General features: G+C 31.6%; 3 protein-coding genes across 4 annotated transcripts; 1 reads left to right on the top strand and 2 right to left on the bottom strand.

The window, feature by feature from the left end:
- Positions 1-200: 200 nt before the first annotated feature.
- On the bottom strand, positions 201-1,019 carry LOC137819475 (SAUR-like auxin-responsive protein family). Its single transcript, XM_068623339.2, has one exon. The coding sequence runs from the start codon at positions 834-836 to the stop codon at positions 450-452; it is 387 nt and encodes a 128-aa protein (XP_068479440.2). The 5' UTR covers positions 837-1,019; the 3' UTR covers positions 201-449.
- Positions 1,020-8,241: 7,222 nt separating this feature from the next.
- Positions 8,242-9,384, top strand: LOC137818391 (HSP20-like chaperones superfamily protein). The gene is made up of 3 exons (XM_068621794.2): positions 8,242-8,463; positions 8,591-8,858; positions 8,967-9,384. The coding sequence occupies exons 2-3, from the start codon at positions 8,634-8,636 to the stop codon at positions 9,219-9,221; spliced, it is 480 nt and encodes a 159-aa protein (XP_068477895.2). The 5' UTR covers positions 8,242-8,463; positions 8,591-8,633; the 3' UTR covers positions 9,222-9,384.
- Positions 9,385-9,553: 169 nt separating this feature from the next.
- Positions 9,554-16,729, bottom strand: EDA25 (CCAAT-binding factor). Of its 2 annotated transcripts, none has more exons than XR_016516180.1 (16): positions 15,937-16,704; positions 15,136-15,211; positions 14,852-14,971; positions 14,407-14,482; positions 13,680-13,748; positions 13,441-13,521; positions 13,028-13,099; positions 12,719-12,811; positions 12,464-12,598; positions 12,287-12,370; positions 12,023-12,166; positions 11,836-11,921; positions 11,684-11,766; positions 11,113-11,502; positions 10,563-10,785; positions 9,554-10,472 (listed from the first exon to the last, which is right to left on the bottom strand). XR_016516180.1 is itself a non-coding variant. In XM_068621793.2 (16 exons), exons 1-16 carry the CDS (start codon positions 16,616-16,618, stop codon positions 9,816-9,818), a joined length of 3,075 nt encoding a protein of 1,024 aa, XP_068477894.2. In that variant the 5' UTR covers positions 16,619-16,729; the 3' UTR covers positions 9,554-9,815. The 2 variants fall into 2 exon arrangements, 1 of the variants encoding a protein (XP_068477894.2); XM_068621793.2 differs by having other exon boundaries at positions 11,836-11,925; positions 15,937-16,729.
- Between the last annotated feature and the right edge of the window lie 1,474 nt (positions 16,730-18,203).

Raw genomic sequence — 18,203 nt, 5'->3', positions numbered from 1 at the left:
CTAATCATCATTTATGATTTTAGCAATTATACAGAAAATATTTGAGTATGAACTTGAGGAGTTAATTTAACCTATGTTTGAGGTTAATTTTTGGGTGGCTTTGAGAATCCTTAAATCATAAATAATTAATGCTTAACTAAATGATAGTTTTTGTTTGAATTTAGTGTCGTTTTCAAGTAAAGAAAGAAGAAAAGAGACAGGTGATTCGAATTGGCATTGGATTCATTAAGCTCAAAGAAAGTCACAACAATGAATGAATAGTACATTCATGTCAACTACATCCCACTTTACACAACAACAACAACACTTTTTTTTTCATATGTAACATTGAATCAATCTGAATTCACAAAGTCATGGCCAATGGTTTGGTTGTTTGTGCGACCACATGAGAAACAATCAAAGTCAGGTTTTACTAGGTGTGTCAGCATCGATGGATACCATCATGTGGATCAGCATGCACAAGAGTAGAACTCAACCAGCTCATCCATGGACCCCAACTGGGTCTCTTCGCTCTCAAGCATCCACAGCAAGTGCTCAAACAGCACCACCTCACAGGACACCACCACCCCATCATCATGAGAGGAAGAAGACCTATCCAGAAGCTCCTGAAACACAGGGTGGTCGATCACTTCGGAGTTTACGAGGTAGCGCCTCCTAGATTTGCCAACATAAACAGCATGAAGCTCTTGTTCATGTGCATGTTCCTTGGATGAAGAGGATGTTCCGGTGAGTCCTTTGTTGGAAGAGACGGAGCTGTTGCTGCGGCTGAGCTTGGTCAATGAGGGCCATCTCTTGATTGCTGACTTCAGCTTTGTTAGTTTTCCCACTTTGGCCATCTTGGAAAGGTGTTTGATGAATGCCTCAACGAGATGAAAAGAGAGAGGGAGAGGTGTGTCGGTTTGATGAGTGATGGGAAGGTGTGAGGGAAGGTTCAGTTATAAAGGGGGGTTGGGTGGAGGGGAATTCAGAGAAGGGTATGGTGAATGATGGGATGAGAAGGGTTTAAACACGTGCATGGCCCACTGTTTAGGACACAGCTAAGAATGAGATATTTGGTGGAGAATTGGAAAAACCAGTTGCTCTTTTGTTTGGCCTCTAGTGAGGTGTTTGGGATTTGCAACCTTTGCAAAATGACAAATTCCTTTGCCTCTTCCTCTTTTCCATGCATGCCTTCTTTTTTTCTGGACCATCACATTTTTCACTTTTCCCTCTCCTTACCATTTTTTTAATAACAGAAACTATTTTATGGACTCCACCTTCTCATCAATTTCTTCTGACAGATAACCAAGTTTTGCTAATTTTTTACACTAAAACCGCCTTTATGATTGCATTGCTGTTACAACGTTTCAATCTGATAAACATTTTAGTAACTGCTGAATGATGTAGTTGTCAAAAACTGCTGTGATGTATCATGTTTACTACATGGATTAGGGGGTTATATTATAATAAGTTCAGTTGGAAATGGTTCTGTACAAGAAAAATAACCCTCCAACTCTAAATAAGTGACTTGACTAAAACCTTCCTTAAAAAGTTCATTTTCAAGAAAGTTGTTACGGTTTTTCTTTTCAACAAAACTTACCCTTAATAACAGTTTCAGGTTTTGTGTATTATTATAATATGAATAGAGGCCTGAGGTATGCAATCAAGTATACATCAACAACCATTTGTTGTAAAGCAGCCTAGAAAGTCACAGCACTAAAACCTTACAATATAGGAATCTTTGTTATTATATTACAAAAATGAAAAGAGATGATAATGAGAATATTTGTAGGGTATAAAAAAATTCTTTTAGGTGGTTGGAAATATGTATTACAACAACAGGAGTTTACTGATTATGATAAAAAGAAAAGAATTAAGAAGACCAGAGAGGAACAAAATTAATGCGTATTGGATTTGAAATGAAAAACAAGGTATATATGTTGGTTTTGTTGTTTTTGTTTGCTAATAGCATCATAGAATGCAATCATAAACAGCAACAAATTAAGGTGTTGGTTGGTTAGCAAGCCAGCAAGGATCCCATCAGTGAAATGCACTCAAACTAAGCAAATTCATCTACCTCCTCACAAACTACAAAGTGTTGGTGCCCACATCCTTGTCCTTTTTATGCATACACTTTACTAGCTTTCTTTGGTACAGAGGTACCATTAGCAAGGTTCTAAATGCATATGGGGCCTAGGAACCTCATCTAACAGAGCACTGAAAACTCCAATTATATACTTTGTCTATTTCTTCAAACTTCAATTTCAAGGACAACTAATGAGATTTCTTAGCAGAAGTGAACAACTTCTCAGGTATACAGATCAATTTTGTATACCAAACTTGTGATATTTATGTGAGCTCCCTCTAATTCAAATTCTATAACAATTAATATCCACAATTAAAAATAGTAATCTTTGTCAATTTTTCGTGCATACCTTATTCATGAAAACAAAAAACACATGCATATGCTGAGTTTCTGAAGAGGAAACATAAATTAGGATGCGCCATGGGTCATATGTGTGAGTAATGTTTGTGGTCCAACACTAGTGTGAATCATAGATCACAAGAGCCTTGGCAGAGGCCAAATTCATGTATATTTCACATACAACACAGTGGTCCAATAGCCCCAATTCCACCTATTAAGCTGATGCTTCTTGTTGCTGTCAACACCTTCAATTCTAGCCTAGCCTTTTCATTCTACGTTTTCATTTTAATGGACACCATGTTTTTTCTGTTTTTGCTTTCTACCAGCAAATTTAAAATGTTCCATGTTAATAACTCCAATCAAATTTATCTTTTACCAAACGAGTCAGTCACTCGATATTAGGGACCGACCGACCACGTCAAGATACATTTAAAACACTTAATAAATGATTATGAGAATGTTTTACTAATCATGATTATGTCCCACCTAATCCTAGTGATATTTCCTAGAAATAAAACTAATACTATCTAGTTCCTTCTCTTTGCCTATACAGATACAGTTTTCATCATTCTCTCTCACTGTTATTTTTTAGGCCAATCTAATAAAAGTATATCATCATGGCCACAAAGCTTCATTATTCACAAATCCAAAATGTTTGAGACTCAGATAGAAACAAAGAGTGAAACACTGAAATTTTAACTTGGTAGTTTGATCCTGGATACATTTAAGAGAAGGGATTCGACAATGTATCATGTTTAGTTTTGGCATTGAAATATGTGTACATTTTTATTTCTTTGCCTCCCAAAATGTGTTTTTTTAAGCAAATCATGGTTATGTCCAAAAAAATCTTAAAAGCCAACATAGCTATGTTGGTATTTCAGAAAATTAGTCCCCTCTTCCCTTAATATGATGGTTTAATAAATAACATGGTCTCAAATCTTTTGAACAAAACATTTATTAACTGATCATGTGCTTCAGAAGACTGGGATGGTATCCAAGACAAGATTAGTTTTAGGGGCATGGACCATCTTCTATTCTATAATAAGAAATGCATTAAATATGAAGATCTCATTAGGATTTGCAAAGCCTAAATCATGTGCCACCAAATTATGTTACTATACAAAATGTCAAAATCATTGTCAGTTCAACCAGAACTGAACAGAGCGCGTTAAACAATTTAGTAAACACAGAATAAATGCTGTTTGAGAACTAATTAGCAGACATATATCAAACACTTAGGTAGTGATTTTGTCTTTTCATGTAGCATAACCTAAGAGGCACAATCCTTGTTTGTTTCTACTCCTATACATTCAAAAACAAAATGTTTTCTTTTTTTTTACTGAAACCTTTCAATGTGCACATTGGTTATTTTAATTTTTTACTTAATTTAATTATAGAAGTTAACCCTTTTGGTTTTTATACTTTATATGCTGTGAGTGAAATAATAAAAAAAAATGTGTTGATCACATCAAGGTATGCTATTTATAAAGCATGTGCCATGAAAATATAAACATATAAAGGTCATGTTAGTTCAACTATTATTGAGAAGAGCTTATAATAAGGATCTTAGGAAGTTAAACAGAGCATATATGCTGTTTGGGAACTGATTAGTGGACAAAACACCAAACACTTCCTAGGATAAGTGATTCTGAAGGATATATTTTAGGGGCAAATCTTGCTCCCCTGATATGTTCATGCAGTCAACAACAGAAATGTATCTTGCAGGTTCTTGTGTTTTTTTTGCTAATGTTTTTATGTGATTAAAATGTTTATTTTATATTTATTTTTTTCCGTGTTAAGTGAATTTTAAGTATAAGTGAATTTCATAAAATTAATTTATAAGATAATTTTTTTTTTATTTAAATATAAGAATAGAGTGAAGAATAGAGAGTGAGACAATATAATAAGACAATATAGTGAGAAGTGAAACACATTAATATATTATAAAAAAATCATTCAATAAAAATTAATTTTATAATAAAAATAATTAGTTACTATATTTATTAAATTAAATATTATTTTACAGATTAAAAAATTATTTTTATTTAAAATAGTTTATATTGTTAATAAAAATTATAAATAAGTTTTTAAAATATTATTTAATTAAGTGAGTAAATATATTATTTCTTTGTTTGTTTATTTAATAAAGTATTTATTCTTTAATTATTAATTATTAATGATTTTGGCGTGTTTGGATTTATTTTCAATCATTTAGATGGGCGTTAAAACATTACTTAACTGTAAATATCCACGTATTTAAGTAATTGATTGTAAATTTAAATTTCATTGAGTTAAAACAGTAGTTTTTATTAGTAAAAAAAATTACCAAAATCTATTTGTACCTTGTTTTTAAAATATAAACATACAAACATAAATTACACTAGTTCAAAATTAATTTTACAAATGCATAAAGAAATTTAATTTGTAATTGTGTAGTCATTTAAAACGTAGAATTTAGTCATTTTCATTGACAGTTTTGTATTAATATTACATTTTAATTTTTTTATGACAGCTACTTTTCATGCATTAACTATTTCTTTAATTAATTGTCTTTTAATAATACAGTTTTTTTTTTACTTGTGAACTCAAATTTTCTATGATATTTAGAATCTCGTTTTTGGTATATGAAAGTTTATTCAATTTGACTTCAACATGCATTTTTATAAAATTTGTAAAAAATAGAAGTGTCATTAATAAAGTAAACCATTTTAATTTCATGGAATGAAGCTAATTAAAAAATATCTTTTGGTCCCTATAAAGTATAAATGTTTTAATTTTGATTCTTGTAAAAAAAAACATGTCATTCTTATATAAAATAAAAAAAATCGTTTTATTTTAAGTGCAATACATTTTAAGTACTAGTGTACTCCTAAATTTTGTTATAACTTTGTACCTCAAAGTGTTGTATAAAATAATTATTTGATTTTTGGGCTAAACATATCATTCTTTATCTAGATGTCACATGATAATATGGATAAAAACAAAATTTTAGTTTTTTAAGAGAATAATAATACAAAAAATTCTTTTCTATGAAGACTAAAATCAAAATTCATTAATTTTATAAAAATTAAAATATATTTAAGCCATTAAAAATAATTATTTTTTTTACTAATATCACTAAATTACTAAGATTTTCTACAATTATATATAACCAAAATTATATTAATTTATTCATTATAATCTTAACCTTTTTCCCAAACTTGGTCAGTGTACATGTTTCTCCCACAAAACTTCAAAAACTATCAACCACCTCATGTAGTGAAAAAAACAATGGAAAATCTTGAAAATTGTTCTACTCTTGGATTAAATGATTCAGGGTTCTCTTTGTGAGATTGACCCAAGAAAAATGTGCTATTCCTTCTCTCAATTCTCTTGAAAACCTTTGAGTTCTAAGCAAAGTTTCTCATCAACATGACCATATCTCTATTAAGCATTTTCTTTAACTAAAAAAAATCATTAAATAAAAATTAATTTTAAAATCAAAATAATTAATTATTATTTAATTAAATTAAAGATTATTTTATAAACTAAAAAAAATATTGGTATTTAAGATAATTTTTATTATTTATAAAAAATTATAAAATAGTTTCTAAATTAGTATTTAATTTAGATATCAATTAGAAATTATTTTATAAATTTTTATTAATAATAGAAACTATTTTAAATATTAATAATTTTTAAATTTTTAAATTAATATTTAATTTAATCAATACATGACTAATTAAGTATATTTGATTTCTATATTTAGTTATTATTTAAATATATGGAGAATAAAATCAGTCTCATCACCATTTTCAAACCATGGTCAATTGCAGCCTCCAATGCTTCGTAGAATCAAGAAAAAACTCTTTTTGACTCTATAATTGTTGAGAGTTTTAAGGCACTTCCTGCAAACTTTTGTGTTGAAATTCCTCAAATTTTTGGATTCAAACTTTGAAGCTTGTAGTTTTCTTTGTTTCTTCCAAAGCTCACCATCAACATTAAATATATCCCTCTAATGGTACACTTTACCCAACAGTTAGAATCTCCAATTTTTTTCTACAAAAACATTAGTTATGAAAACAAAAAACATTGGTATTTAGAACAATGCACTTTAAATAAAATCATACAAACTAATAAAGATAATTAATTTAGTTTGTCCTTTGGTTAATAATATACCAACTTTATTCTTGTTATTAGAAGTTTTTAAAATATTTTCTTATTATTTATTAATAAAAAATAAACATGTTCATAATACTTAACATAAATAGTTTTAAAAAAATTATAAAATGGACTAACAATTATTTTTGAAATGCTTTTTTTATATTAAAGATCAGAATAAAACATGTATGATTTCAAGATAAAACTCTAGAAGAATGAGATAACCCATTTCCAATATATATATAGACACTTAAATTACTTTTTACTCTAAATTAGACTCATTACTCAAATTTGTACACAAATATTGTGAAGCATGAAATGATTTAATGTAGATTACCCTAATTACTAAAGTTGGACTTAAATATATGTTCTACATTAACAGGAGGGTGTACATGCTACATTTTGATTCCTTCACTCGTGGACAAAATTAATACTAGGATGTTTTAAGAACTCAAGTACAGTGTCTAGTTCTTTTTGTCATTTTCATTGTCACTGTTGAGAAGAAGGGAAGGTAAGTATTCTCAACAATTTTGGTGATTTTAATGCACTTTGAGGAGAAATAAACAAATATGTATACTTTTTTTTATGGTGGTTAGTGGATCATTATGGAAGTTTTGTTTGTTGGAAAAGAAGCTATGATTCAATTTTTTTTTTAAAATTGGTAATCTGTAATATTTACATAAATGGAAAATCCAGAATAAAATGAGAGAGTGTATGCATATTACATTATAAAAAAAATAGTAACTTATTTCTAAAAAGGACCATCCACAATCATTTCAAAATACCATATTCGAAACGTATTTTATGAATTTCAGATTTATTATTATGGAAGTCAAAAAAATATGTTCCAAAAAAAAAGTATTTTAGAATAATTTGTTTTCTTCCAAATTTCTTATTCTAAAAATACATTTTACCTACAAAACATTCTTATTACAAAACCATCTAAAATTATAAAAAATAACTTGCTTATTTTAAAAAATTAAAAGATAAAAGAAGAAACATTCTTAACCGGATTAACAATGTCAATATAAGTTGTGAATCGCATAATAACCATAACTTTTACAAAAATATCATTCTTGTTCCTTTGACTCCATATATGTATGAATCAATTATGTAGATAAATAGGATACTAACCCTCCCATGTTTCCCATGTTGCATGCCTCCTTAAAAGAGTAACTAAGGTCATTTTCATGACTGTTCAAAGTTAATCAATGTGACTAGGCTTAAATAGGTTATTAAGTCTTATAAATGAACGCTCTTCTAAAATTGAAAATTATTATTTTATTTATGTATTGAGAAAAGGTAAGTGATTACTATTTTATTAGTGTGGGTTTTAAATGTAAGTATCTACCCAAAAAACATTAAGTCTTATAAAACTAACGTATATATTCATTTTAACAAACATTAAATCTGTGTGATTTTTTGTGTAGAGTGTTTAAAATTGTGACATTTGTAAGATTCATAAAATTAAGTTAAATAACTCATTCAAGCAACATTATGTTGTAACTTAAATTGGTGTCATTTATTCTTAATACATGAAAAATGAACAACCTTGGTAAGAAAATTTTATTGAGCTAATTTCGTAGAATTAACCAATTTGTAGTTGATGGAAACTTAGAAATGAAATTATGAAAGGATGAACATGTCATTGGAATATTTTTGAACTATATATGTGATTCCGACACGTACAGAGAGAAGAAGGGACTTCCACTTTCCACAGCTATCCAGAGAATGCCACGTGTGAGCAAAAGTGAAGAGGATGTTTCCAGAAGGTGTGGACAATTCCTCTAGACCTTTCTTTGCTCTTCGCAAACTTCTTCTATTTATATTCTATGCATGAATCTTGCACAACCAATCATCACTTAACTAACTTCATCCGAACATAATCCCTGCTAGATTCTCGTTGATCACAAACATAGGTTGGTAAATCCCATGATGTTTTTTTCCTTTGCATGTTTATGCTTTCTGGGGTTGTATTTTTTTGTGAGATGTTCTGGTATGGCAAGTGTTCTTTACTGATTTTTTTCTTTTGGGTGGTGAATTCAGAATCCGAGTTTTTGTGGGTTGCATTGGTGTGTGAGAATTGAAGATGGGCAGATATGGTGATTCGTTAAACGTGGATTTGGCTGCTGCAGTGAACAATCTTTTCCATATTCCTGAAACCGTGGAAAAGATCATTTTTCCTTCTTCTCGTGGCCCTGATCACCAGGAGAGCAGAGGAGTTTCTAGCATCATTCCAGTGGACATTTTGGACACTCAGAAGGAATTTATATTCTTCATGGATGTTCCTGGTCTCTCCAAGTCTGAAATTCAGGTACCTACTCCCAATATTCTTCATTTCTAGTGTGTGTAAGTACATATAAGTTGGTGATTGTGTTAAGGTGTGATGTTGTATTGAAATGAGTATGCGTTTTGCCTGCAGGTGACAGTTGAAGATGAGAACACACTAGTAATACGAAGCAATGGGAAGAGGAAACGCCATGAGGGAGATGATGAAGGGTGCAAGTATCTGAGGCTGGAGAGGAGAGGGCCTCAGAATTTGCTGAGGAAGTTCCGTTTGCCTGAGAATGCCAATGTGTCTGCAATCACAGCTAAATGCGAAAATGGGGTTCTGACTGTAGTTGTTGGGAAGCACCCTCCTCCAAAATCCAAATCCGTTCAAGTTGCTATTGCTTGAGTTGAGGGAGAAGAGCTCTGCCACCAATGATGGTTTCACTTCTTAGTTTACATTTGTTCTTTTGCTTATTACCTAAAATTAGGTGCTGTATAAATCGTCTTAATAGTGTTCATGTGCTCTTCAAAACTGCAATGCAATTTGCTCAGTGGTCATCCTCCTCAAACACTATTTTTTATCTTTTCTTGACTAGGTGTATGTGTAAACTTTTTTCTTTCTTCAAAGTGTCATAATTTATTAACATTTTTTTCAAATTTAAAATTGAACTAAATTTATAGCTAGCTGTGGGACAAATTGCCACCATTTAGATATATTGTAGAGAAATCCACATGAGATTTTTGAAACACAAATAAAACATTAAAATTAGATTCTTGGTTGACTAAATTCTATATTGCAGAAAAGATCGATGCAAATAAAGAATTCATTAATACAGGGCCATTAAATTCAACAGCCACAAGCAATCAAAACTGATAGAATACACAAAATACTTCATTGCCTGATATGGAATTTCTCAAAATTTGTTAATAGGAAAATTATTGATGCATTCCAAAAACTCAATCTGGCCATAGCCGCCTGCTGTCTCGGTCAATGCACTCATTACTTCTTTCTTTTCTTAGATTTGTTTGACTTGTTTTTCTTAGGGGAAGCTTTCTTCTCAGTGTGGTCCTCATCTTCCATTAAATGCTCAAACTCTTCATAACTTGCAAATGGAGAAACACCTTTCTTACCACCACTTTTATGTTTTCGTTTTCTTTTGCCAACTTCCTCCCCATCACCATCTGAACCATCATCAACATCTCCAACCTGAATATCAATGCCATCGTCATCATCATCAATGCCCACATCGTCAATTGGAGCATCATCCTCTTCCTCTCCTATATCAGAGGGTATATCCATATCCATCTCACCATCACTAACATCACCAATCAAGTCCTCATCTTCCTCACCGGCAACTTCATCCAAATCATCATAATCATAGTCATTGTCTTGTCCCACAGATGGATCAGTAGAATCCAACAGATTCTCTATCTCTTCATTATCACTCTCATCCCCACCATCAACCTCACCATCATCAATATCAAACAACTCCTCAGCTGCCTCCTCATCAGCTGACTTCTTTTTCTTTTTCTTCGTTTTAGAAGTGGAGCTCATTTTGTTTGTGTAGAACTTGTGGAAGACGAGATCCTCTGGGGGCACATCTTCCTCGGCTAGTGAAAGAATTTCTGCCCCAATCAATTGGTTGTTAACATCCATCTGCAAAATAAAGAAACTCATCAACAAGCTGAGTCGGAAGGCTAGATAAGAGAATGGGTCATTATGAGATTGAAAAGTGTACACTTTTACCTGCTTGGCAGGTTCAATCTGAGAACCACCATGCCATGTGCTTTGTTTGGGTTTCTTCTCCATGAATTTGTCTAGGAAAGCTGTCATGGAGAGATCATTTAATGGATTTCCATTATACACAATATTGGCACCCGATAGAAGAGTTTTGGCCATAGTAGAAACTGAAGGGTGTGCATGTGAAGCAAGCACCATTAACTCCCACCAACTTACACGTTCTGCGTTGCTGTTGGATGGAGAAAATATGTAAATTACGAAGTATAAAGGAAAAAAATGTCACAAACAAAAATCTGACTCTACTAAAGTGAGAAAATGAACTATGGAGCATAGAAGAAACTAACGACTGATAAAATTGGTTAAGGTTCGGATATAATACAAATATGTTGGGTTTTCAATGGTCAGTTCTAAGTAGATTTTATCTTTCAAAATAAATACCACCCTTGTGTTGTTTGTCAGAGTGAATATGTTCCACATGAAATTGCTTTGAGCAAAAAAATCTTGTATATATAATATCTGAAATGATGACTAGTGTGATAGCAAATCAAATAATTACCAGTACGAAGGCTCTCTGTGTCGTGGATCGTAGCCTCCAGGAAGGGAAGACTTCTCAGCAGATAACTGTGATTGCTGACTGTCATTATTAGATACAGATTTTGACTTTTTTGATTTCTTATGATCAGTTTCTTTTTTTGCAAGCAAAAAGCCCGCATCCCCTGAACCATCATCATCAGAATCATCATCTTCAGAAGCTGCAGGAAGATCATCTTCACTCTCTGAAGAACTGTCAGAATTGGGGTCCTCACCATTCTTTGCAACTGCAACATCATCCTTTTGTTTATTTGATACAGAGCTGGGTTCATTATCAGGTTCTGTAACATCTTCTATAACATCTTCGAAGTGTTCAAGTTCCTCATCTACAGACTCGTTCTGCAACACCGTATTCCTACAAGACAAGCGAAGAGAAGATGGTTTCTTTATTCTGGTCAAATGTGTGGTTGACCAATTCTGTGACAGAATTCTCAGTGTCGACTAACACTGATGTTCTATGACTAGTAGAAATATATCTTTTTCACACAAACATAAAATTAGTAGTGACAATAGCAGTGACAGAAAAAAGCAATTACCATAAAGGTGGCCTTGCTTTAAGAAGTTCAGACAGAAGGAAAAGGCATGCACAGGCATATTGTGGTGGCTGCTGAAGTGCAATCTGAACAGAAAAAAGTTAAGTAGTATATATAAAAAGAAAAACGTAGAGAAAGTGCAGTTTAATAATCACCTGCAATAGACGTTTAGAAAATGCAGCTACACGCTTTAAATTAACATCCCTTTTCATTGCTCGGAGAAGAAGTGCAATAAACATTTCTGCCTGAGGACAAACACATTAGAAAATTCTACAGATTATTGAAGAACGGTATAAGCACGTCCATATTTTTCTCAAAGAAAATGTAAAAAAGTTTCCTTGCCTTGGATGTATACATGGCAGCCGGAAGCAAAAGTTTGGAATACAAAGCACGGTAAAACCGATCACTGGCTATCTGATTTTTGGATGAAATTTTATCAAGAAGCATAAGTGCTTGAACTCCTACATTAAAATTCTTTGAATGAACCTGCAAGTTTGCAGAACTTTAAGATATCTAGTAAACAAAATCAGGTAATGATGAATACTAATGCAATCCATCTGTCACATACTGCATAGAGTTTTCATTTGCTAACAAATTAGTAATTACCAATTGGAAAAGTACTGGAGTTTGAACATCAACAATGTCATCAGCTTCATTACTTGAGACAAAAGGAAATGCTCGATTCACGCCCTATGACAATACCAAACGAGAGCCCAGATTACAACTGAATTTAAGATGATAAAAAAATTCACAATCATTAACAAATATTATTATCATATTTACAGTTAGGAGAACAGATAAAAGCCGAGAGTCCAATTCCACATGTGATTCTGATAACTCTTTTGACTTGTCCTCTTTAGCATTTCCCTTGCCGCTTTTATCAAGCTTCTGGTTGCTGATTGCGCCAGTAATTAAAACCTGAAGACGTTCAATTGTAAATATTTTTCCCGTTTAAATACTTTTTAACATATGTAAATAAACCACACATCGTCATAATATTTCAGATCAAGATAAGCTTAAAGAAGGAAAAACCAATACCTTAAACAATGCAAAGTATACATCTATAAGACGTTTTGCCACTTTAGGTCCATCTCCTTTATTTGTTAGGCGGATTTGGCTCAAGAAATTAATCTACACAAGTAGAAAAGGCAGCTAATAGATATTTAAGGGGATTTTGAAAGCACTTAAAATTTAATTTCAAACAGAAAAGTGATTTCAAACAGATATAATATAGGATACATAGTATTTCCATTGATCATGTAACAACAAAGGGTTAAAAAAGCACAGTGCCTTTTATTTTGCAGTGAATGATGTAAGAAAAGGTGAGGATAAAACTGTAGTACATACAGCATGGTACTGTGATCGTGGTCCTAAATGAGGCCGGAAAAGAAAAGAATCCACCTCGCCAATAACCACAGCCTGAGTAGAAAAATTAACAAGAAATCAGTCGCTAAATTAATTAAGAGGCAAAATGGAGCCTAAACGTCAAAAATGTGTATCATTGCCAAATACCATGGAACCCCAAAATGGAAATAATCAATATATACTTAAAAGGAAAATGAGATAAAAGAAATCATAGCAGGCATGAGAACTTTTCAGCTTGCGATGATCCTTCAAGCATATATCTAACTATCAATTACTTAGCAACATTAATAAACTAATGGCTAAAACTCTAAATATTGGATCAAAAATCGATTATAGATACTCCCAAAACTAAAGTAAAAGGTCGAAACAGTAGAGGGGTTGATAAATGTTCATACCTTCATGTTAGGGTGGTCAGACAAAAGGTTGGACAAATGGAAATCAGCATTAGATGCTGCTTTATTATCTGGATCCCCAAGCTGATGTAATATCAAAACCACCCGCCAACAAAGAGAAAGAAGTCACATAAAATAAAACAGTCTTAGATGTAGTAGTTCTATAACCACCTATTGTAACTTGACCGCATGAAGAGGAAACACAATAAATGCAGACCAGACATAGGTCACTGTTAACTCACTTTATTAACAAGTGCAGAAAGTAGTTTGCGTTCTTGCTCTGACTTCCGACTCAGTAGCACATATATGGCCTGCAAGCAACAAAGGAACCCACCCATTAGTTATTAATTAATATTAACAGCAATATATTCAATACATCTGAGAACATGTTACAACTAGGTGAAGATAAGATCTTATTTAAGCTTGTGACCAGTTATTAATTAATATTAACAACAATATATTCAATACATCTGAGAACATGTTACAACAAGATGAAGCTAGATCTTATTTAAGCTTGTGACTATCTTATCAGCTTTTTTAGCTTATTTCAATAAGATTCATGCAAAAGCTTATTAAAACAAATATTTTAGCATATTCCATTAGGCTTCATGTTTTAACTTATGAAATAGTGCTATATTAAGTTGTTTGATCAAAGACACCTAAAATATCAAAACATATCTTCACACAAACATAAATTACAAAACTATTCTTAAAAAAACATAAAAAAAAAATGCAATGAGGAAAAAAGAGAGAATCTTTTTCCCATTATTGATTAATCGCAGGTTGATTATGCATAAGAACTATCAACTTATCAAATATCAACCAGAAGTTGAGACAAAATGTTCAGTTTATTGAGTTGATAATAGTAGCAAACCTTTTGCTATAGTAATATCAAGTCACTTTGTAACTTGAAGGGGAGTGGGAACCGAAAAAATAAAAGAAGGAACAGAGTATAAAAAGAAAACCAACCTTCAATGCCTTGTTTTTTAGAGCAGGTAGCATGTCACGTGATGCTTCTTCAAGTGCACCAACAAATCGTTCATATCTGAGACATCAAAAGCTATTCAGGCATTCACTAACAAAAGAGCTTGAGTGGACAGTAAAATGCACTGTCATTGATGATTGGAAATATTCCCAGAGTAAAATGTGTGTTGAAAAGAGGTGTAGCAAAGTTTTGGACCCGGTGGTACAACTATTAGTAGGCCTACGTCATTTCTCCAATTCTTCCAAGGCAATATTATGACTCCTCAAGCAAAATACCAATTGATGTGACTAAATGCTCATTAGAATTCAAAGTTTACGAAACAAAACACACTATTGGAATAGAATTACTATAGAAATCTGTAACCAAGTCAAATCATAAAATTGATTTAAGATGAAAATGTGAAAATGAACAAAGTGTTATTACACATACCTCTGCTTCAAACACTCCTCCCAATACCAGAAAAGGAGAAGAGAGTAACCATCTTTAGTTTCAGGAAGATGCTTTAGGGGTCGCTGTACCAAGGTCTTCAATTTACGATCTGGTAATAAACTGCAAGAAAAATAGAACATTCTACAACTTTAGTCCCGCCAGAGATTTAATCCCATTCTTCTTATGAATTTTTTGAAAAACTCTATGAATTATATTTAAATGATAATATAAAATTTTCAGAATGGAGAGGAGACTAGTGAGAGAGGGAGAGAGGAAATGCAAACCTTGCAATAAATAATTCTTGCAGTGCTTCAAAACCTGTCAAGGCATGGCGCTTTCCAACCTTGGATGTCACCATTCCTAGATTAAACAACAAACACTGTCAATAGCTCAGCCTAATCCAAAGCAAATACGACGAGGACAAAAGATAATATAAACTGCACTGAAAAGACATGGTATAAATACAGTGAGAGTCAACCTCACTGGAAGTACATAATTGAGAAGAAAAATCATGAAATTGAAATACATAATTACTATAAACAAACAACACTTGGTTGAAAGTTAGATGCAGATGAAAATAATAGCAAGTGCAATGCTGGACTACATGCCTTATCTGATTCAGATTTGGGTAACATGAAGATGGGTTGCTGCTTAGGAATAGATCAAAATTTCTTTTATAGCATTAAGTAGCAGTCTAGTAAGGATATGGCAGATTAACATCAGAGAGCCACCATCAAAATCCGGGAGAGCATATTTTAAAAGCATAGTTTGATAAAGGCATACATGCAGGATAAGAGGAATAAAAATGACCAAAAACTTAGATACGAAAAATCATCCATTTAGCAAAATATAACACATCACAAGAATAATAGGCCTACACTAATTGCTTACTTTTCAACACTCCTACTTCTACTTCACAATTCCACAAACACTTAAAGGAACAAAACCCATGTAAGAGCTTGCATGATGGCTCAAACTAACCATGAATAAGAACTCACCAATCACAAAATCCAATTAACGATAATGAAAACAAGAAAGAAAATTTGACATTGGATTATCCCCACCAGAACTTGTTCTTAACTTACCCAAAAGAGCATCAATAGAACGCAAGTTTGCCATTGGATTATCTCCCACCAGCACAGCAAAAGCAGACACTTTATCAGCAGCAGTCCCGGACCTCTGTGTTGAAACCAACATCTTGATGTCACCACTTTGCCCCCTTGATGATTCATAATCTTTAGCATACTGTGCCATCAACCTCTCCCCCAACTCCCTCTTCTTCTCCACGAACCCTTTCCACTCTTCCATATTCCTTAATTCCACTCTCTTCCCTTCCCCGATCACCTTCTCTTCCAACTCCGCCATGTCCTCGAACCACACTCCCAAACCACTTGCCTTAATCAAAGGAAGCTTTGGCAGGTTCTTGAACTTGTTGAACCCCTTTTCCTTACTGGAACCATTCTCCAGTGACAGAACTGGGGGTTTTGGTTTCGGTTCCGGTTTGGGGTTGCTCTTCTCGTGGGGTCCATTGTTTTTGTTCAAAGTTTTGTTCTTTGGCTTCTGGGTGCTTTGGGGTGTGGCTTTTTCAGGTGGTTGTTGCTTTTTCGGGGGCTTGTTCGGCTTGGCTTTGCGGAAATCGACATCGTTGAAACCTGAGTGGGAGTGTGATGTGGATAACCCGAGCGAGGAAGCGAAGGAGGCAACATCTGATTTGAGGATGTCAACATCCTCTTCCTTGTTTGACTTGCTGGACTTCAATTTCACCATTGTTGCATATAGAATGAAGGAATAACCACTTCGCAGTTTCACAGAACGAAATAGAATTAGGTAGGGTTTAAGAAACTGTTGGGCCTGACTTGCATAGAACACAACTTTTAGGCCCAAAATACGTATATTTCTGAATTTAACTTCCAACCCACCTTTCCAGTGTTTGGTTTGGCATTAGTGAAACACGAATTAATTATTATCAAATAAGTTTTTTTTTAAATTATTGAGATATGTTTTAATAATATGGACTTATTATTTGTTATTATTTTAAGTTCTTTTATTTTTTAAATTAAATTTACATAATACATATATTGTATTTCTATATTAATCACAAGCGTTACTGCATGATTCATTGTTTTGTCATAATATATGAATACATGAATATCTGTTTGATTTCTAGCACTATCATTTTTATATTTCATTCTTATTTTTTCTAATTATTTTATTTTTTTAATAATTACGTCACTGAGTGCTTTGTAACAACATTTTTTATTCTAAAAAAAATTATCTTATTTTTTAAACTTTTAATTCAATTTTTTTTATTTAAATAAATCACGGTAAAGTATTAGTTTCTATGAAACTCACCTTTCCCTTAGCATTCTAAGAAGTGAAACACGAATTAATCATTTACATCTATTAAAATTACTTAAAAACTATTTTGAATATAAAATGGGAATGTGATTTTAAAATGGAAAACCACGTAATGGGATAATTTATTTTATTTGCATCCTTTTATTAGTCTATAAAAAATCAACTTTACATTTCATAAAATAAATTTAAACTAATAATTCAACAAAATATTTAATATTTTAATATCTTGTTATATATTTGATTTTAATATAGAATTTTCCATCAGTATTAATAAACTAACAAATTTTCTTTTTAAAATACTTAACAGTTAGGAATTATTTTTGTTATATAAGTTTAAATTTTAACATAATTGTCAAATATAATCTAAATATTTATAGCAAAAAATATTTAAATACATGAAGTGCAATTAGATTTATGATAAATATACAGTACAATTACGCACTGTTATTTATAATGTATTCTATATTTACATTTTGGTCTATATAACTAGATTTAAAATATTTAACTTTTTTTAGTAAAATATGTAATTATACTTATAAAAAATAGTTATATAGTAAAAAAGTGATAATAAAAGAAAATAATTTTACTGCCAAATATGATCTATATTTATGACAATATAAAATATATACATTAAATCATTGTTATACTATATTACCAACTATAAATAGTTAATGTGATAAAAAAAATTACTGATTGTTAAGTGTTTCAATGTAACTACAATATTATAAAAAATAATAAAAATTATTATTATTATTTTAGTAACTTTTATATTAATTAATCTATTGGGATGATTTTTTTCAACAGCATGTTCATGGATAGACGTATACAGTAAAAATATGTTACTTAGATAAATTACAAACTTATAGGTTAAACTCATTTAGCAATCCTTAACACTTTTTTTTTTCATTAGTGAGAATATATATATATATAAAAAGAGAAAAAAAATATATATATATATAAAATATATACAATATTATATATATAGAGAGAGAGA

This window comes from Phaseolus vulgaris, chromosome 10 (assembly GCF_051622355.1).
Source record: "Phaseolus vulgaris cultivar YP4 chromosome 10, ASM5162235v1, whole genome shotgun sequence".
Lineage (NCBI taxonomy): Eukaryota > Viridiplantae > Streptophyta > Magnoliopsida > Fabales > Fabaceae > Phaseolus > Phaseolus vulgaris.
The sequence above is the reverse complement of the archived record's forward strand: the minus strand, read 5'-3'. Positions and strand labels throughout refer to the sequence as shown.